The sequence below is a fragment of the Centrocercus urophasianus genome, unplaced genomic scaffold (assembly GCF_019232065.1).
Source record: "Centrocercus urophasianus isolate 14NV4802_14NV808 unplaced genomic scaffold, USGS_Curo_1.0 seq_10, whole genome shotgun sequence".
Lineage (NCBI taxonomy): Eukaryota > Metazoa > Chordata > Aves > Galliformes > Phasianidae > Centrocercus > Centrocercus urophasianus.
The window spans coordinates 100,317,927-100,340,342 of NW_024884142.1; the positions used below are offsets into that span (position 1 = coordinate 100,317,927).

The following is a 22,416-nucleotide window of genomic DNA, read 5'->3' on the forward strand; positions in this document are numbered from 1 at the left end:
TTAGTTTTAAGGAGAATATTATGTAATATTTTTGGTGCCACCTAATTTTTAACCCTATTAATGACTTCAGATCATCTTCCCTTTCACTTGCACAACCAATACAAAGAAGTAATTCCCACTGTCATTAATTACCTCCTACCAAATCTGATAGTTTTGAAAGTTAACAATGACATTCTCATTAACACACTTACACTATTATCACTGATAGAGAAAATGCAACGTTTATAAAGTAATTTCTTATATGCTAACACAGTTGGTATGAAAATGAAGTAGAAAAATGCTTTTAAAAATGCTCTTTGAGGATCTAGGCTCTGAACAAGTATCACTCATGGCTAGTTAACAACATGATTATAACCATGACTCAGTATTTGAGTTCAATCTCCATCTTTTCAATCAAGCAATGTGTTTCCAGATGTTTTATGTAAGCGTTTTCCAAATAAAATACTTAGGTTAAAACAAAGAATTCAATCTCCACAACTACGTAAATCTGTGGACAATATTTTAAAAGTGTAGACAGAAAGAAAGAGTAAAAAGGAGAAGCAGAATAAAGAAAATCCACACAAATGAAATTCACTAAAATCTTTACCTCTGTCAATTCATCTCTTCTTCGTCCAAGCTTTGGTTGCTGCTCAACTGGAGCATAAACTGTCATAGTCCTGGACATTAAAAAAAAAAAAAAAGGTAATGTTTCAAAGTAAAAGTAAAAGTTACCATCATTTTCTGTGTTTGCTATATTAAAAATAGGATTCATTGACTTCAAGAAAATTTACAGCAAAAAATTAAGCCTATAATGACAATGGTACTGCTACATAGCAAGCAATCCAGGAACTACTAGTGATAGACTGCTGCATATACTTTGAAATCACACTATTTTCAAATGTGCATTTTTAATTTTAAACCAGTGTATAATTTTGATGGAAGAAGTTTAATAGAAATAAACAGTAAGCACTTATAGTACCCACAACAGCGAAGAACGCCAAGGAACTGAAAAACGTACAGGTGGTAAAAAGAAAAACCAAGTAAAGGATAAATAATTTGTTGTTACAGTTGTTCAATCAAAAAAAAAATATATATATAGTACACATTCCTTAAGTTCTGCTTTTTCTGCTGAATTTCATGATCAGTTGATGCAACTGGTTAGCAGTACTCACTGAGGCCAGGTGTAATACCCCCAGTGTGTCTTCTCCACAAAACAGCATGACTCCCACGCCTCCTTAGTCTTTGGTAAGCTCTGACTGTCATAGTGCAGCCACTGGTTATCCAGTCTGTCACCAGCCTGAATACTCGAAGGCTTAGGGCTTCCACCTAGTTCAAGAATAATTTAGGTGCTAACAAAATTGTTCACCAACAGCTCCAGTAAACATTGCAACTTATTTAACCTAAGTTTGCATCTTTGCTCAGTTTTTTCCCCATCAAATCTGTACCAAGATTTGCTCTGTGACATTAAAAGCAGTATTCAATAGAAACAGTAAAAATTCCTTTATGAATTTAAATAAACATGCCATTTGAAATGCTGAGACAAAGAAGGCATACAAGTAATTCTCACAAAGTACAAGGCTTTCTGAAAGGAGGATGACCATAATGTATCTCTGAAGTTTTAATTCACTAAAAATAACTGAATAGTTTAATATATACAAAGTGACACACATAATATTTACAACACATACAGTATATTAATACATAATAACGTAACGTGTACACAATGCTTCTAAAAAAGACAAAAAATTTACTGTTTAGTATTACCTCTTTTGTTTGAATGGGACATTAACCAGAGAGAAATAAAAAGCTTGAGATTCCATGTTGACTTAAAGCAGAAAAATCTAAAGAACCTGTTAAAATCTCTTATTTTAAATAGAACTTACTTATTTCATATGGGCATATGGGCACTTTCTTGTGTGTTCTCTTGAGCTGCTTAAGAACACCAGCCACAGCTGAGATGGCCACCTAAAAGACAGAACCAGGGATGACCACATCCATTTCATACATTTCCCACCAGAAGGCTGTTTCATCATCTCATCAGATACAGTTCAAGCCTGCTTCTCTGCCCTAAAAACCCAACAAACACTGCAGCTAACTTCTCCACAATAGTGGTTGCAGTTTCAGTCATTCAGCAGACAGGAATCAAGGGTGGCATTTGTAGAGCACCAACATCTCCCTGCTCCACAAGGAGGTGGCCATTACCTTCAAGTCTCACTGAGGAGACAAGCAGAATGAAAGGTGCAAGCCCAGAGCAGATGAAATTGTTTCAAATAATAAGCTACAGATGTAACAAAACCCAAAACAAACCCACACATACATAAAAGGATTCTAAACTAAATAAATACAAATAGGCACATTTCATGTTTTCACAGTTTACAGACTTCCCATCATTTAGTGTAGCTCTAGCATCACCAAGACTCTTGGATTAAAAGCTTTTAAGCACAGAAATGTCTGTAGGAAGGTGGGTAGGGGTGCACTCCCCAGTTTTTGTACTGCATCACAGCAGAACAGCAAACATCTGTGCTAAAACCCATTGGGCTGCAAATCAAAGAGGTAGTTATGTTGGTCTTACCTTACGAACTACAATTGCATCATGGTTGAGACACTGCACAAAAAACCTTATGGCACGGACAGGCAGTATCCTATCATCCCTCAGGAGCAGGGACAGAAAGCCAATACTGATGTGCTCAAACTTCCAGGGACTGAAAACGAAAGCAGACAGTATGTAGCAGAGTTTTGTGTGCACTGCTCTCGCACAGAAATGATCACACACGTTGTGTATGTATAGAACATGAGTGAACAACAGTCTGAACATGTCACTGCTATAGTCAGTGAGCTCCACTGACAGCTAGGGACATCTTCAACTGCTCTGGGAACAAGTGCAACTAAAATTACACCCAGTTGAAATGCCAGGATTAAAATGGCACCACTAATGTAGGATACTGACCTAAAAGGTCATTCTTTTAAAGGTTTTATTTTTATTTTTTAATATGATGCCACCAATTAAAATCTATTTGGACATCAGTATTATGGAAACATTTTTTTTCCCACAACAATAAACAGCAACAAAAATATATACCTTAATCAACAACAAAGCTGAACTCCAGGATATAACTTATATTAATAAGACTAAATCTCAATGAGAATAAATGTAAGACTCAGTCACTCATTTATCTGGGAGACAGTAATGCAACATTCCCCTACACCGGCCATTATGTTTCATTGTGGACAAAGAGAACTCGCACATAAATTCAAAAGGGCCTCCCAGGTCTTGAATGTACTTTTACAAAACAGCAGCAACAACAAAACCAAATAAACAAACAACAACTTTCCAAGCTAGCCACAACCAGCTTTATGCAAGATTTCTACTGACAAACTACTTTTGGACAACTACCTCAAGGGCAAAAAGTATTACTCAATTCTGGTCATTCTAACTGTACCTCTTGATGGAATTGATATTTATTCTTGTATTCAACTCCAATCCACTATAAAGAAATAAAACATTTCAAACACATGAAGGGAGACTTACAGATTTCTTTGTTCCACACAGTCCAACAGCATGTTGACCAAATTTTCATAGTTTCTAGGCAGGTAGGAAGAAGAAAAACAAACAAAAAAAATCATCAACCAGACTCTGTTAAAAGAATGACATAAAAGTAAATTACAAGTCCCTCACCACAAGGTGAGTGAACACAGTGCAGCAAACACAACACCAATTGGCAGGACAGGGAAAAGGAGGAGGAAGGAATCCAAGTGTAGAGGAGAGAGGCTGCCTCTCCAAGAGAAAAAGCTCATCACAACAATTCTTGGACACTCCCTGTTTGTCTACTTGAGATTAGCTCAGCAATTTTGGCTTATTAATGTCCAGTTAGTACTAAACAGTACAAACCAGTGATGAGGGAGGTTTAACTTACCGCAGAGCCTCGGCATTCTTTTCTTTCTGCCGCTGAATCCCTAACTGTATTTCTTCTGAACCAAGTGGTGGGAAATCTAAACTGGGATGTCCTGATCTCTGCAGCAGAACAGCTATCTCAGTACATTGCTCTGGAACCTATTGATAGAAAAATGCACAGATTTCAATCTGAGGAGCAATCACGAGATTTTTTGTGTTTGCTTCTGCTTTGAAATAAGGAGGCTTGAGAATCATAGGAAGAACATCATTTCCTGTCTGCATAGATGGGTCCTCCAAGTAGTGAAGATAACTGTTCACACAGCAGAATTATTTCTTGCAAGCACATATTTTATTTTAAAATTAAAGACACACTTTAGCAACTATTTTTATAAATTAATATATTAAAATATTAAAGACCTCTATTAATGATCATTCATTGTTAAAAATAAATCATGCCATTTACTGATTGGGAAAAAGACAGTTCTGCAAATCTGTACAGCGTGGCCACAGCTACACACGCTGACAAGGTTACTTTGACTACTCTGCTTCACCAATACATACACTTATACCTGACCAGCAAGAAGCATACTAATTAACACTGGAAAACTAATTCAACTCCCTTTTCATTAGGAAGTTTAACAAAAAGTTACATTTCCAGTAATAACGCTTCAATTTAAAAGATACAGGTCTACATTCCTCTGTAACAGAAGTCAGAACAGAATCAACATCAGAATGTTAATTTAGATAACATGAACGAGTCTAAAACTTTGTGTAGTCAGACACACTGAGAACCCAAGCCACTGACTCCAAGCAATCTGTCACTTACTGCAAAATCCAATCCGATCGTTTCATATTGCCTGTGGATTTTTTCTGCTAGGTCATCAAAAAGTCTGACTATGGATGGCTTTTCCAAGGACATCGCTTGGCTAAGCCCAGAAGAAACGATTGCTGGCCATGTCTGTGCAATGCAGTCCCAATCATGAAGATTTGCCAAGCACACTCCACTGTGATTTCCAAGAAGACAATATAAGGCACCCTATAAAATTAAAGATACAATTTTTAAATAAATGCAAAGCGCTGTTCATCTAAGATATCTACATGTGTTCACTCACACAGAACAAAAATTAATCTTCACGTTACCAAATCATTAATATGCCACTGCACAGCCTCAGTGACAAAACACTGAACACTTTTTGAAATCATTTTTGTGCTAAAGAAATGTTCTGACAAATTTACACGTCCTGACAATTAACTACTTCACAAAACGAACATCTGACTTTTGAATGACATTATAGAACAAATTACTAAATGAGTAAGGATCACACCTGATTTTTCTGTAAACATATTCACATCTGGCTGCAGAGTAATTACAAGGCTGCTGACTAAGCCCAGACCTGAAACTGCTGACCGAGCATGATGTGGATGTAACAGTTGTGTGAGAAGTTGACAAGAGTTGTGAAACCAAGAGTGGGCTGGATTTCACTGGTGATTAAATTGGAGCTTCATGAGAAATTGCTTAATTTCACAGATAATTGGAAGGATGTCTTGGGGAAACCTTACTGTTGAGTGAAGTCTTAGGAGGAATAGTACCTAGCTCACCGTGCCAGGAATACTGAACAGGCTAAGACTGGGTAGGTAGCACTATCAGAAATGCCAAATTGTAGTACTGCAGCAAATGCTGTAATGTAGGAAGACTGGGATCAACTGGGATAAAGTAACTATGTTTAGCTTTCTTATTACAGAGAAGATGTAGAAAGAGGTGCAAGGATAAAAGAAGAAACTGGAAAAATGGCAATAAGCTATGGAAGCAATATAATCATATGCTGTCTGACATTAAATATCAGGAAGGTAAAGTAGGATAAGAAGCTAGATCTGTTGCTCTGATCACACAACAAGAATCCAAACCTGTCCCTGAGGTCAGGAAGACTGAGGAGGTGCAAGGTAAGGGAGGGAGCACAGTGCTTCCTTGGCCAGGAAGGGAACACCTGGACAGACAGAGTGCCCCCAGTATCACTGCATCAGCACCACTTCCAGACAACATCAGAAGTTACCTGCTTTTACTACAATGTTTTTCAGTGATCAGTTTTTTGTCCAGTTTGAGTTATCCACTTCTACTGTTAGAGCTGACTGAGCTGCTTTTGTAACACCTGAACACAATGAAATGAGGAACAAACAAAATTTCTTCTGACAACGCATTAAACCCAAATAACTGTTCATATTAGTTGTGCTTAAGCTACGTGCCACAGAAGTGTAAGAGTCATGCTTGTAAAAAAGTCAGTATTGCCCCTGTAAGTACACTTTCAAAGACAGACACGAAAGAAAGTTAATGAGACAGTACTTTGAATTGCTGCTGAGTGACATCTTGCCGATCTGGACGCAAGAACTCCAAAACCAAGGGAATGATATCTCTGCAGCAAAAATTGTATGTTCCCAGAGCTGTGAAGAATGCTTGCTGAGCTTTACTTCTGACCTGTGGGAAGACAGAAATCACTAGAAAATCACCTGAACCAAAAATATACACTACTTCAATTTGTTTTGTAAGGGTGCTGCTATTTCACCTATACAGAATTTATGGGATTGATCTGTGCACTGAAGCATGTTACTTGTTGTAGATGTTAAACAACATGCTTCCCATCATCCTTACAACTGTATCTAAATAAACTTGTTTCGAGCACTTATTTGAGAAGAGCTAAAAACTTCTTTATACTGCCACAAATGGTCACTATATTTTTAAGATCACTTCAAAAGCAAACAGCCAGCACAAAGGATGCTATATGCAGAACTCTAAAGAGCCTGTAGACATCGTGGATGGATTTGAATTTATATATACATGGAATTCCCAAGGGCTAAGAATTCATAGTGCATCCATTGGCACATCTGTTTTGTATATTTTTTTTTCCAGATTTTATTATTATTTTAAAAATAAGCTTGCCTACTTCCTAAAAACAGATTTAGGAACCCAGTGTTATTAATCATATTGGAAATATCACATCTAAAAGCCTCAAGCTAATATATTTTTAGCTGAAATTATTTGTCGAATTACTGTTTTTGAAATCTAGAAAATAAGCTCAAAAACGTGCAGCCCTTAGGCTGACTTTCCACCCATCCTTAATTTGATCAAGAGTGGACTATGTCTAAATTGGTAACTAACATAGATGAAGTAATTAAAAGCTTCATATTGCCATGAAAATGAATTGAAAAGTGAAAAAAGTATTAGAAAAAGGCCAACACAGTATTTCAGAACTTCAAAAAATGGTTACTTACCTGGCCATATGAACTTGTGGACAAACAAAGAAGATCTCTGATCATCTCCTGGTGGGAGGTTTTATATTCACAGCCTTCCATTGTTAGTGTTCTCAACTGAATTGTATTCAGAACACAAATAAAGGATTCCTTTTAGACTTTAATAATGCCAGTGAAACAGCAGTGCAGGATCACTGCAACTTTAACTAAACGACAACATGACACATCAGCTTTTCCAGTAAACAGGTTAGTAATACTATTAAGTGAAAGTATTACCTCATGCTGCAACATAACTCTGTCTATCAGCAAAGCTCTGATGTGCTGTTTCTTTCCTTGAAGCTGAAAGGAAATACATAACTGGGTTTAGATTTCAGTATTCACACAGCAGCCTGTACTGACTGAATTTCCACCTGGTACTTTTTATTTAATGTAGAAAATTGTGAGAATATACGGGGTTTTTTTCCCCCCTCAGGTAAAGGTTTTCATTTACCTATTTTCATTCATTTCATCTGGTAATAAGTTCCCTTTGCAACCAAAAGGAAACTCTGGTCACACAAATTACTCTGTTAACAATTATCAGAGCAGAACATCATGCCAAGACTCAAAATTCTGGTCTCAGGATGCTAAGTGGTGGGTTACAATTCCAAAATGCTAAGCATACGATTTCCAAATAAAGATACAAACATACTGCAAAGCAATATTCTTTCACAGGAATTACATTTCAAAATCATGAAAATTTTCTTTAGGACTGTAAAGAAAATGTGGAAAAAGCCTTCTGTGCATTAACAGCTATTCTCCCCACACACTTAAGCTTTACAAAGAATTACTGACCCTGTTCTCCATTGATTTTTTCACTAGGTTAAAGCTCTTCCATCGGGAATCGAATTCATGTTTGTGAGACCCTTGGAACTGCAAAACATCACTAATTATCTGCAGAAAAGAAATGATGAGAATGAATAATTATCTTCCAAAGTCAAGTCATCTTGTTTGCAAGATAAGAAATACGTCATATCTTAAGTACTAAAAATAATAAATATACCTTTATTATTAGGAATAAAGACTTGGTATCATCTTCTGAATTATCAAGTATGTAACCTGTAATTTGGAAAAAAATAATGTATTATCATATAGGAAAAGAGATTTAAAACAAACAATTCCTGTAAAGCTTAAATATTACAGGCAAAGTAAAGGAAACACGTTTCTTATGTTAAATTTAACATAAAACCCACCATACTTCTTATATAAAGGTTGAACCTTATACTTACGTAACAACTTCCTTGTAACCCTTGCAATAGTTTCACGATAATTCTCTCTTGATAAATCTGTACAAAATTAAATATATTCTTTACTTTAAAAACAAAAATTAATACTGGAGTACATCAGCAGAAACCCGGAGCAGACTGCTCAGAAAACACAGTACAGACTATTGGACCTTCCTACCCTGCCTTGGTAGATGGTTTCATTTATAACCACAGAATAAGGCAGATTGTTTAACATATGAAAATCAATGAGTTACACACTAAGCAGGATAAAAGAGAAAGCCAAAAGAACACAGATGATACATCTCAGGGGATTAAGCCAATAAGAGACTGGGGATTTGTTTCCTTTCAAGAAACAGAGGAAAAGACAGCTCTGATCTGAGTAAGAACAAAAATACAGAATCGAAAAACAGGCTCAATAATACGAGCAAGTTCCTTGGAAAGTTTTAAACCAGGATCATCTTGAATTGATCTAAAAGATGACTAATTTAAAGCCCATTCTCTATTACATATCTTACACGGCCACAAATGCACTGCTTGTAAATTAACTGACCAGATCTTACAAGTGTCAAAGCAACTACAATCAATCATCTGAACAGCAGTTACTGTGCCTCCAGCTCTCACTTAAACTTTCCTACTTGGAAGACAGTGAAGAACACAATGAAGCCCGAGGACAAAGCTACTCTGTCAACTTTGATGTTTCACACTCTAAAGAATTGGACTCAAACAATCCTTTACCACTGAAGTATGACTATTAAGTGCCCAGATTGTGTGACTGACCCTTTGATCTTCGAGCAGTTTGCTCAGTCTCCAAATGTACTAGAAAGGCAGAAGGGAAAACTATGTGATGCCTCCTTCCACCATGCCAATGACTAGAAACTATTTTAATAGCAACGTTCCTTTTGTGAATGAACCACAGAAGCCTCCAATGCTCCAGTGTTTATTTCATATCTGTGTCTTTGCCATAGCTGAAGATAAAATGGAGCGTGCACAAATATCCCATGTTGGCCCAGGAAAGCTCTTTAATACAGAGAATAATCAAAACTATGCTTTCACAGGTGGGTAGAGATGGGAAAACAACACAATGAGCCTGTCTGAGCAGAATTAGTTTTTACTTACCATATTCAACACCCGTGTACAGTTTCGTCTCTTCCAAAGATACCAGACTTGGTACCCTGTGTGAAAACAAACCAAATATTACTACACAGTATGGAAATCACCAACTACATGAACTTCAGTGACATTTGATTAATTTTAACAAGCTAAATTTCATGTTGGTAGTGCCAAAAAGGTTTGGGTTAACTAAGTGTTCACCCTAGTTCTCTAACAGTTATTAGGAAACTCTACTAATGTGTCAGACTGCATCAGAGACAAGTACACTGTAAGGATAATCGGAACCCACAATCTTGCTTTCTCATTTGTCAGCAACTCAGTATCTGTCAAATCTATGATCATAGTCATCATAACAAGCAAGGCTGCTAGCCAGCTTAGGATAGGAAGGCCCGAAGAATTTGACTGCTGAATGGCAAAAGACTGAAGCAAGATCCTTTCCTGACAGGTTAAGTTGATGGAGCTCTTCTGACTTTGGTCCCCATAATCTACAGGAACTATACTTGTTACTTCAAGTTCATAAACTATGAAAAAAATAAACAAAACAACCATACTTTTTCCAGGATTTTGGTCTTTTTTTAAAGTATATTTTTGAACCTTATTTACTTCATATATAGCCACCATAAAATACAAATTCAGACATCAAATTATGCTAATGAATGCAAATGAAATAAGAAAAGAAAGCGTAGGGCATGTTAACTACCTTTTTCCTCCTCTACTGTATTATTATGAACAAATTCAGGCTTTTAACAACAAACTATTCTAATGTGCTTTGGAAAGAAAGTCAGGAGTAAAAAGTACCACTGTAATATTCAACAGTATCAGCAAGTAATCCCTATAAAAAAGAAATTTTTCACCAAAATTGCATCAGCAGTACCATCACAGAAAACAAAGCGATGCAATGCGAATCTACTCCTACTGCAAATGCTAAATAACACATCAGAAACACCTGGTTCTACATCTGAGCACTCCCTACCAGGTACTAAGAGAAGCTTTCAGGCAACTGATAAATTCTACCTGTCAGAAGTAGAAAACAGGTTTATTATAAACCTGTTTTATATTAATATATGTAATTATTATGTAATTATTAATATATATATGTAATTATAAATTATTTATATTTATATAAAAAAAGCAACTCATTACAAACACGACTGCTGCAATTACTATACTGATTTGATAGAGGGGTGCAAATCTCAAGAAAAACCTTGAAACCAGAGATTATATAAACAGACTTCTTAGCTCTCGCAGTGGTCGTATCTGGACCAACAGAAGTCAAATCGAAACATCTTTTTCTGAACAATTTGGGCATAAAGAGGCAAGTCATTTCCTTTTCCTTACTGTATTTTCCAGTACCACTAAGGTAACCATTTTGGAAGCTTTTCTCCCCCCAGAATCTGCATCATCCTGGGTGCTCAAGAAATAAATTAACTGCTAATACAGTTTCCAAAATATCTAATCTAAATTCAGTCCTTTAGGCCATAAAACAAATTTTTACAAAGATTCTGTGGTCTCAAACCTGCTCTTACAGGTCTACACGACTCTACACGACTCACTTAGAAAAATGTTTGTTGGGAACTGCTCCAAGATCAGGTCTTGCAAAGTGGGAAAGATACAGTGACAGTCCCAAGATTAATACCTTGAAGGAGGGGTGGAAGAAAAAGTGAACCTTCCCACCACAAATACTTCTTAAAAGAAACGTAACAGCTAGATTAACAGTCTCAGGTAGAGAGACAGTAAGTAGTTATTTGTACAGTATGCTGGATATGCTGATAGGTAAACAAGCTCAAGCTCATAGCAGCATGTTTTTCTCAAGCATTTTAATACATTTTTACCTTTGAACACTTCTCCCTGATAAGAATTAAGTTCACGTTTGGCTTTTCTATCCATGAGACAGCAAGGAAAGTTCAAGTGTGATTTAACAGGTTTCCCTCTGCTGGTCTTCAGAGACTGCAGTTTTTTGAGCTGTCCTTCAGCAGTTCTTTGCCAGCTAGCCAAATATCCAGCATTTAAAACCAAGCAAAACAATGCTCCAGGATCTCTGTGACCTCCAGGTAGAAGCCAGCAGCAGCAGACCAGGAGCAAGTCAACACAGAGCACTGCAATCCTGACCCAGCCTGGGACCGCTCCCACAAGCCACGACATCGTTCCACACGCAGAGCCATTTGTTTCTGCAGGATTGCTAGGAGGGTGAAAATTCCTCATTGAAAATGCAACAAAGTTTTCTAGTTGGCCAACTAAAAAGATCCATGCCACCATACTCTGCATTTCAACTACTAAAAAAAATAGAGAAAGCTTATGGCTTTGCCTGGGACAAACAAAAGGAAACAATGTGTTTTCCATAACCACACAGTCAATACCCATAGCAAGATTCTCATTGCAATACTTCATGCAATGTACGAGTAACACAACACTTCATTTCATATCAACACAAATTGCCAAGAAAGCTTAAGGGCAAAGAGTGTCCACAACTATGGCTAGAAGAAACATTCCAGCTAAGCAGAACTCTGAGGAATTCATTCCCTTATTCGCTACAGTGCAAATCCAGAAGCATCCTCATCTGCGAACAACTGATGTGTAGTGTTTATACAGCTTCCAGACATTTCACTGAGCATTTCATTCAAGTGTCTGTAGGCATCTTCCTCAGCAAGACTTCAGCAGTAAGATCCAGCTTCTCAGAAACAAAACTTTTCAGCATCGCTCCATGGAACCAATTTCACACTGCACCACAATCACTGAGGTTGGAAAAGACCTCTGAGATCATCCAGTCCAACCACCAACCCACCATCACCATGCCCACTAAACCAGGTCTCTCAGTGCAACACCTACCCTCTTCTTGAAAACCTCAAGGGACAGTGACTGCACCACCCCCCTGGGCAGCCTGCTCCATCTAACTAACCAAGCTGAACCTAAGAGGTGGTGATAAAGTCCCTTGACTAACTCTGTTTCTGCATCCCTAAAGCAGCTGCTGAGGATCACCTGGTTAATACGCAGGCAGCAAGGATGGGAAGCAAACAGGAACTCAACCAAACATCAGTGAAAGATTTTTCAACCTCTAAAGGCATTATCTTCCTTGCATCTGGAAAAATCTCTACTTGCACACCATTACAGTCATTACAACAGAAAAAAACCATTGACATTATTGTCAGTTACAGCAGACCCTTAGGGAAAAAAGGGTAGACTACTTGCACAGAAGCATTAGGAGTGCCTACACACTGCACAGCAGGTAGCTTCACACTGTGCTTCTGCCAGCATGGAAAAAAGTGCATGCCATTTTTCCACACCCGTGACAGGTTAATTCACTGCAACTCTGACCAGCTGCATCAAAACCTCCTGCTATCAGAAGGGATTGCTCCTTGCAGCCTCCTCAATTCTTTTCTTCCCTTTGCCTTTTAAAATTGCATGAGGTATTTTGTAGTTAAGCTCTGATGGTTATTTTCAGAAAGATGTAAATTATTCCATAAATTATAGAAAAAAGCAGGGGAATTTTGTTCACAAAGCTGGGCAAAAATGTGGGGGAGAGAGGGAAATCATATAAACTATCCACTGCTTGGTCTCAGAAAATGCCGGAGCATTATGAAATCCAAACCATTTAAGCTCAAGTTCACTAAATAAAGCAATCACTCTTAACCCTTCATAGCAACCTGAGCACACATACACACAGGCCAAGTGCTTTTGGGTCCACCAAGTGCATTCAGTACCAAACCCACTGCTTTTCCTGTTCAGAGACTCCCAGTCAAAAGGTTTTAAAAAAGGGAAACTGATAAATGAGTATGAAAACATTAACCTAGATTGGCAGGAGACTCAAAAAGACTTGAGCCAACGTACATACTTGGAGATAAACAACAGGTTTGAAATATTTAGCTAGCATTTATCAAGCAATGCAAATAAAGAAAACAAAGCTTTTTAACATGAAGAAAATAGAAACAGAAAAGCTTTGTATGTTAACTATTCAAGAAGCAAATCCATTCCCAACCGACACAAGTTGGTAGGGATACAAGACAAAGGCTCTTCTTAACAAGGAGCAATATTAAAGAACAATAATATTCTGAAATTGAGTGCTCTCAGGTGCTCAGTGTCAGGGAGCAAGTCTCTAGAAATGGATCAGATGACTTTCCACACAAAACTTTTCATTCCAGAAGCGAGCAGTGTAACAGATGAACATTAATCAACATCCTTCTAGGAAAACAACTGTAATGCAACCTCTGTGATCAAACAAAAGAATGCCAGGTTAACAGTATGATGGCAGGAAAACGCATTGGGCTTCTCTCCACACATTACTAGAGAGGTCCTGCATTTCCAGTAGATGCTTTCCTACTGTAAAACAACTTCAAAAGGATGACAGCAACAACAACCTCCCAGCAGGAAATGGCTTCAGTGTCAGTGGGAAGCAGCCTGCTGTATTTGTGGCTGCAATTTGTTTTTTCAAGGTTCAGGACAGGAAGGCAGACTGACTGCTTCTAGCAGCACAGTGACCAAGCAGTGCCTCTCAGCCCTCCTGAGGACTGCCTCATTGATGTAACACTACAAATTGAAATTTACCTTTAAAAAAACAAATCAAACCGCTCATGAGAATTCTGTGCTACACCACAGGTCGATTACACCAACCAGTAAGGAAACGAGCATCCAGCCACGCTGTGGCATCTGTGACAAACTGTCAATATAAAATTTCTGTAATTACCTTTCTGTGTTACTTAAACTAAAAAAAAAAAAGCACCAATTAACTCCTCATTCACTTCAGTCATCTTGCTCCATACCGCACACACTGTTATGACTAAGTCAGTTAAATTAATTATCAAATTAAACCAATTAAAATGTATGAAAGCTGCTGACAAACACCAGCAATAGTAAGGCTGAGACAGCTGTAATATAGCAGCTATTTATTTCCCTCTTACTAACTGGATGTCCTTTAACAAAACATACCTATCCATGAAGGCCAAAAGGTATCAGTATGTTTTAGCTTTACAAACAAACAAACAATTAAACATATTGAAATAATATCTCTTCTCCTTCCCTCTTCACTCCTGCCACTGCCTTCCCCATGGTCCCCTGCACAAGGCTGCAAACAGACCCCCAGAACAGGGTTTGCAAATACTTGGGCGATAGACGTTTGTCAAACCACAAAACACTAAAGGAAAAGAGCATCTGGGCAGAGGGAGCACTCTGCACACCAATGGAGGCTACAGACTACTGATTTTTTATTATTATTTAAGCAACACTTGCATTTAAAATATTCCTACACTGCCACATGAGGACAGCGAATATTACCAGCACCAGTGTTAGCTACTGTGCCCACTCAGTACTTAAAACAGGCACTCTGTGTAACTGAATTAACCACTGACAACAAACATCTTTTGGTTTCAAATCAGTGCTTCACGTACATTCCCAAGCCTGCTCCTACTGTGTGCAACTGCTATCTTAACAAAAAACATCCCAAGAGCTCATAAAACAACCATAACTAAAATGAAACCCTCTCTATTCTAAAGGAGGTGCTTTTGCTGAACTTGCTATATACAGTTGGCTTATAATCTTTCTTGCAGAATGTGAACACATGGCACAGAAAGCAGCCTGTTTAATATTGCTTTTTAATAAGAAGAGGTCTTCTTCCCTACAAATATCCCAGGGATATCCTAGGGAAGGAAGAGAAAAGACTGAGGCCCTGAAGAGCACGCATTCCATCTTGGCATCATTCTGTGATGCCCACTTACTTACAGTAAGTGAGACATACATTTCGTAAGAAGCACCTTCAAAATGAACAAAATTGCATAAAATCATAGAATCATCATCACCATTTGCCCCAGATGGATCACCCAGCCTCTCAAGATGTTTAATCGATACTGATCTTTATAACTGCTCCTTCCAAATATACAGAATAAACTTACAGGGAGCTAACGTGTATTTGATAGGAAGTCTGTATAACAGTGATGGGATCTCCTGAAGTATTCAATCCACCTTAAGAAGTCAAAAAATAATTATCTGTGCACATATCCACTCTATTTCCCTCAGATTTCCCATATTATATATATATTTGTTATATATATGTATATATATATAAATATGTGATAATTCAAATTATTCAAATCACACATAAAAAGAACTGAAGGATACTCAAAATTCACTCCATTTCAGTGGGGAAAATCCATAGCCCTGTATAAAGTGATTGAAAAGATACACTGCTGTAAGTATGGTTTCTAAAAGCCTCAATGTAAATGTAAGTGGCTGCAAAACCTATTATTTCATCAGTAAGTAGAAAGCCTGTTCAGAGTACAAATAATGAAGGATTCTCAAGCTCTACAGTCATTAAGTAGAATAAATTATTACATGTCAAAATTAAGATTTAAGAAAAATAAGATTTCCATTTCCTTAGTCAGATTGATTTCTGCTGCTGTATAAATTGTGTTGTATATACATGCTGTTGTATAAATTGTATGTATTCAGTAAGGAAGCACAGATAACAGAATGAAGCAGATCTTCCATTCAAAACATTTATAAGATGTTTGTCTTAACCTGTACACTAAGAGTTCACAGCTCCCACCCAAAAATACCAAAGGATGATCCTAAACAACCCAGACCAAGAATGAAACCACAGACACGGTCCCAAGTTAAGGACTGACTGAACCAAGCAGTGATGCTGACATGGGTCCCACATCATACTACTGGTACAAAAACAGCCAATGACTGCAGTGCCCTTCAGGTGGCCTTCTTCTAGAAGATATTCTAAACCAGGCTAAGTACCCTGCACTGTCTCTTTAACTAAAAGATTACTTAGATTCCTTTGATTGTTTTATATAGCCAATGGTAACGGCCTCTGCACAGCACTCCAGCGTAACACATGCTCTTAGATACTCTCAAAAGAGAACTCTCCCTTTTGCAAGGAGCTCACAGCAGCTCAGCACCCAAAGTAACACATCAGAAACTTGCCAAAGTTCTTTTAGACTTCGAGCAGTCAAAACTTGAGCCAAAAACCAAAACATCTCAGAAGTGCATTTCCAGCCACCAAACAAAGACCTCTGCTGTAAGCCACACCCTCCATGTTTCAAAACATGATATATAAATACACAAATAGTGAGATCAAATTCAGTATTCATATTTCAACACAGTTTCTCAAACAAGCCAATACTTAAGCAGCAATCTATGAAACGAGTCTATTCAAAGCCCAAACTACTATAAAGCAACAAGCATTGTTCTTGTTGCTTCCCAAATGAAAATTCACTCAGGCATCTTTGCTGGAGTTCTTATTACATTCCACAAGGGTAGGAGCATTTGAACAGGATTTCCTTCTACTTTAAGATAAGAAAACAGCCAGAAAGAAGCTAAGTTCAGAATGTGTGTTTGCTCAGGGAGATCATTAGAGATGGCAGGCGTCCTTTGGAGGAGAAAAACCATACAAATATATACCCAGCTTCCATTTCCTTCATATAAAACTGCATCAGCAATGCAATGCTGTCACCTACCATTTAAAAACATTTGCACAGTCTTGCACAGGAAAAGATTTAACATTATTTCATGTTTTAAGCACTCCATTGCTTCTGCAACTCATATTTTAAGTTTCTGCACCTTTACACACTGGCATGGGTTAAAAACAGTCACTAGAAGCAGCTGGGTGTCAATGGCAGTAAGAAAATACTGAAAAAATATGAAGTAATACCATAATATGCTAAAAACATTTGTGATAGATAAATAAAATCTACTTACAGGTGAGCTATCCTTTCTCCTTTCAGAGGAGGCAGAATATTCCCAGACCCAATCAAGCAGTTATGCACTATGGCAAGACACTGCTGCACGTCATCTCTTAAAAAAAAGAAAAACTGATTACTGTAACTGTCTTGTGAAATACTTCAGAATATACAGAAGATAAACCATATGTTTTGTGATGTTTCATAACAGAGTCTTTTTAAGCACTGCTTGCTTTCTGTAATCAGATTCTATTATTTACCATCAACACTCATGGGGAGCTTTTGAAGTCTGCAAGAGGAAACTTAAGGATAATGAGACACACTAACTTCAAAACAGACAAACAAAATACTCAAAAAAAATTATTGTTTGGGGTAAAGCTGTCTGTTCTGCAGTTAGTGTGTTTTGTTAGTGCTATTGTTGGGAAGAATTTTATGAGATATAAAATTTATGATGTAAGAATCAACAAAAATGCTACTTATTGAAACAGTGCCGTTTAAAGCACCAGCAGTTTCATCTGGCATCCTCGTTTATTCACACTCATTACATCCTCAGCCACTTAATGCATTCTCTATTCCTGCAGCTACGCTATCTTGTATTCCACTGTAATTTGCAATTCAAACACTCAGCTAAATGGCCCTGATCATCATCATTTATTTCTTTAGGTAGCACAGCAGAGCCCTGACCAATTCAAAGCCCAATTCTGTTATAAACGAGCTGCTTTACATACAAGGTGCCAAACAGAAACAGAAGAAAGCAAAACAAACAAAACAACAACATATGCAAATAAGCTAAAGACCTACATGGGAGACATACACTTTCTTCCTTTAGCCTAAGTATAAATTACAATTGCAATTAGGTGGCACTGATTTGTCAAGCACGTATTGCCTTTTTCAGGAATAAAGCAGTGTGGGACCCTGCTAGGACAGAAACATACAGTTAGGAGCCTGATACACTGTGCTACACGTAGGGCAGCACTGTACTGTATGAGATACCATGTTGAACAATGAACAGCTGATGAAGTATGAACACCTACATTTAGCTATATCAAGGCTAGGAGGATTTAATACAAGAAAAAGATTTCTTGAGAGGACTGTAAAAAGCTTCAGCTATTTGAAACTTGTAAATGCTTTAGCATGTAATCAACTCATGACTGTCTTGTGGTTAGGAAACTATCCTTCAAAGCCATGGCTTCACAGTAACAAAGTTTAACAACATTGGCTAATAATAATCTTGCCTCTGCTCGCACAGTGACACTCCATTACCTCCTCAGTTACCACACTGCCACTTTCTGCAGGACCACTCTATGCACTCAATCCTTTCAACTGTAGGAAAGGGAGCACCAAAAAGATTTGCAAGCCAAATTGGTTCTGCACCCCATTTCATACCTCAGGAAAGACAAACAGTTATACCAAAGTAACAATAGAGAGTGCAGAGGAAAAACTTTCTTGCTGACTAAAATTTAAGAGTCATAATTTAGGGTATGTATCAAAAACATCCATTCCTCTACAACAATATAAAGTGTCCATTTTATTTTTTTTTTTTGTACATTTTATTTTATTTTTTTAATTTTTCTGTTCAAAATAATCTGTTATCATCTGTTATCAATTTCATGAAATGCACTTCCAACTTTATGCACTTTGAAAAGTTAAAAACCTGGGAAAGATACTTGGAATATCCTAAAACATTGTAACATTGCAGCATTTTGCTCCTTAAGGTCTGTAGTGCTAGTACAGCTGGCAGCAATCACTTGAAGACATGAGTGGCTAAAGGCATTCCCTCTGTATCAGGTATTACCACTGACCTGGACATTTCTAGTTTTCCAGTTGCATAGTGCTCTAGTTTGGTGAGCTCAGGTTGAAGAAAAGTGTCCAACAAATAAAAAGCAAAGTTTATTTCTTCAGATGAAGGAACGTGCCACTGGATGTCCAAGTTCCACAGGTCACCTGGTTTACCCCAGTCCTATATTAAATAAAGACATCTCATATTAATCAAACAAATGATACAAATCTTAAAAAAAAAAAAAACCAAACCTTTAGAAAACCACTTAACATTACTGCAAAGAACTTGCTATATTCAGAGAACTTCAGGAAAAAACAACATAGTAATCCCAAACCTAATATACTGTCTGCATACACATGGAACATAACACATATCTGGAAGGACTAAAAGGCAAAGGACTGTTAAGGTGTAACTGAAGTATAACTTTCTTGTTTCTTTGGCCAGATTCAAATTCAAAAACATTATAGCAAATTCTGAAAAAATACCATATCTCCTTTTTGGCAACAGTTTTGCAGTGATTTATTTACACTCCTTTTTTGCATGTCTCCAACATTACTTGCTGTATCTAATGATAACATTTATCAAGTAATGTGAAAAGGAAAAAGAAAAGGCTATATAGCAGGTAAAAGATTAAGTTTGTTCCAGTGCTGTAATGCTTTCCCTGACTGGATATATAAGTGAACAGCAAAACTCTCTTGCAACCTTAACACTGCATTTCAAGATAGCTAGGTCTCAACTGAAGGCATCATATAATTAAAGATTAAGAAACACGAGCAGACAGCTTTTGCTTTACCTTATTGTAGTCATGCAATCATTGTAAAACACACACACATCATAAAACATGTCATGCTATATAATTACTCAAAACAAGTCAGTATTCACTTTTTGCTAACAATAATTTTAAGAAGCTTGATATTTGCTCTACACATTTAAAAGCTTAAAGCATCTTTCAATTACACTTTCCATTGCTGCTACCTACGTTCAGAAATCTCCAAATTAAAACAATTAATATTGTGTATGATTGTTTTTTAAAAAGAAAGTCAAATCCTCTAATCCTAAATAAATGAAAATCCTTGCCTTGATAGGAAAGTATTCAGAAAGAGGCTTGTCAAAGCCACCTGGCACACTGCAGTACTCTGTGGGGTAGATAAGTGTAGCAGAACGAAGAAGATGATGCAGTAGGTTACAAGACAGAATGTAACCCTGCTTACAGGTTAAATGTAGGGTTCGCTGCAGAATCTTCCCAAGCTGCTCCCTGTATGGCAGCAACTTCTTTCCATCCACTCGAGTGATCTAACAGGAAAGACAAACGTTAGAAAAGTAAATATAGCAGATGATATTCTGGAGGACTAAAGAGATGATTACACACTCAACTGATCCTGCACCACATTTCATTCAGCACATCGCACAAAATTTGGATTTAATACACAACTAGCACACAAACTAACACTTCTACTGTTGAAAAAGTAACATACAAGAACAAGATCCCCCTGATCTTGTTCAAAGTTTTCTAGCATTGTTTATACGTATTGAGATGCACTTTAAGACATTTACCTTCGCCACAATACACTTTTCCCTAAATTGAACCCCCTTTCTCTACTCCTTGATAACTGTTTGTAATAAGTGCTTTAATATTATTCCATGTACAGCCCCCATAGTTATTTCCTTCAAATGACATCTACACCCCATTTAGAGAAGTTATGCAATGTCATTCATAAAACATTTACGTTTAACATCAGTATTCAGTTTTGTTGCTCTTTCAGAGGCATCAAATAAGGTTCAACTGCATACATGCTCAGTGAGAGTATTCTTTACACTACCTCTGACAAAAGCTGAAGATTCCAAAGTAGCTCCTTATCTAGCTCTTCATCACGTAACACGTCATCATCTAGAGGAACAAACGAACAGCACTGCTGTAACCACGCTGCAGGCAGGTTGTGCAAGCCAGTGAAATTACAGAACAGATGCCTGTGCTCCAAAAATTTACTCACAAGCCCTCTATGGCTAACTTCCAACTAATATTTCACCCCTATTCAACCGAAATTTACTTATTTAAGATCTTGAATACTTTGAGGAAATCACTTAACAATTCGAAGTCTCCAAACGTTAAATAAATAAATGTGCTCTTTTCACTGCAGAGATTTCTGCCAAGAAATTACTCAAGCACTTGTTTTTTTTCCCTAAGAAATAATGAACAGAAATAATTTTCCATTATTGAGACGAAATGATGAATAGCCATGGAAATTCTAAATATTATTTTCATGCTTAACGAAAGTCAATCCACAGCAAAGCAAGTGTAATATTAAAAATATTAAAAACTTACTGACTGTGAGGTGAGTTATAACATTGCAGCAATGTGGTACAAACAGTTTCAAGGATTCCTCTGGACGGCACTGGAAACAGCATTATCAATAGCCATTACAAATAGTTTTTTTAAAAAGATGCATCACAAATTCAGTGTTGACACTGACACAAACCTTCTAATACTGTCACTAAGAAACACAGGCTATTCTCAAATTAACAACAATTCAATCTAGAGTCCATACGACTTCAGGCAGCCTGGTCCAGTACCAGATCTGGATGGTGGTGGCCCAGGTGTGGCAGGGGGGTTGGAATTTGATAGTCCTTGAGGTCCCTTCCAACCCAAGCAATTCTATGATTCTATGATTTTTAAACACTCATTAAAAGCAATTAAGAAAATACTGCTAAATACAACCTTTTAATTTTAAGATATTAAGAGCCTCCTGTATTTTTAAGATAGAAAAGATTTCACGTAACAAAGCAGTATGGACTTCTTGGTTTTCTTTTTTTTTTTTTTTTTTTTTTAAACTAAAACTAGAAATAAGTGAAATAAGAGTGAAATAAGAGCATCCTCTCTCACTTTTACTGCAGCTCGACACATATCTGCAACCATTCGACCTGCAACTCTTGTCTCAAATATATTTGAAATGGCAAAGTTGAAAACCTTCTCCAAGGCAACCTAAAATTAACAGAAAAGGACAGAGGTCAGCTCTTCACGTGCTTTTTTTAACAAGCATCTTAGAAATGTTAGAAATTTCATCTTAGAAACATAGAAGGCAGCATCTGTATATAACAGGTTTTTTTAAATATATGATAGCATACATGATTCACATTAGAAATCAGAACAGAGAAGACAAATCAGTTCTGTACAATGCCTGGAGCTGAGTAAAACTTAACCACTCAATTTAATTACACTAGAGAATAGAAAGGATAGAAAGCTGTGTGTGAATTAACTGCTCAGGAAAAAAGAATCTTAAATGGTATCAGTACATTTGACTCCGTTTACGTGCACCTATGCCTATCTGCATACTTACTGCCTTGACCTACAATGCTGCTACAAAAGCAGCAATGATAAGAAGGTTAATCAAAGTAGTTTCCTAGTTTGCTGACTTCCATGGCTTTTCCCACCTTTGTATTTACTATACTCATGAAAAATAACATGACATGATCCACTGT

The 22,416-nt window shown here is 37.1% G+C and overlaps 1 protein-coding gene across 1 annotated transcript in view; it reads right to left on the minus strand.

Annotated features, from left to right (window-relative positions):
* The window catches only part of PSME4 (proteasome activator subunit 4), a 64,110-nt gene that overhangs the window by 14,655 nt on the left and 27,039 nt on the right, over positions 1–22,416 (minus strand). Inside the window, exons 15-34 of the mRNA XM_042839756.1 lie at positions 21,821–21,919; positions 21,263–21,332; positions 20,760–20,827; positions 20,017–20,232; positions 18,962–19,119; positions 17,179–17,274; positions 9,493–9,548; positions 8,380–8,436; positions 8,154–8,209; positions 7,946–8,044; positions 7,391–7,453; positions 7,136–7,231; positions 6,210–6,341; positions 4,698–4,907; positions 3,894–4,030; positions 3,509–3,562; positions 2,552–2,681; positions 1,863–1,944; positions 1,152–1,305; positions 587–656 (exon numbers count right to left, since the gene is read on the minus strand). Coding sequence (XP_042695690.1) covers positions 587–656; positions 1,152–1,305; positions 1,863–1,944; positions 2,552–2,681; positions 3,509–3,562; positions 3,894–4,030; positions 4,698–4,907; positions 6,210–6,341; positions 7,136–7,231; positions 7,391–7,453; positions 7,946–8,044; positions 8,154–8,209; positions 8,380–8,436; positions 9,493–9,548; positions 17,179–17,274; positions 18,962–19,119; positions 20,017–20,232; positions 20,760–20,827; positions 21,263–21,332; positions 21,821–21,919 — 2,103 coding nt within the window. The remainder of the gene's footprint in view (positions 1–586; positions 657–1,151; positions 1,306–1,862; positions 1,945–2,551; positions 2,682–3,508; positions 3,563–3,893; positions 4,031–4,697; positions 4,908–6,209; positions 6,342–7,135; positions 7,232–7,390; positions 7,454–7,945; positions 8,045–8,153; positions 8,210–8,379; positions 8,437–9,492; positions 9,549–17,178; positions 17,275–18,961; positions 19,120–20,016; positions 20,233–20,759; positions 20,828–21,262; positions 21,333–21,820; positions 21,920–22,416) is intronic.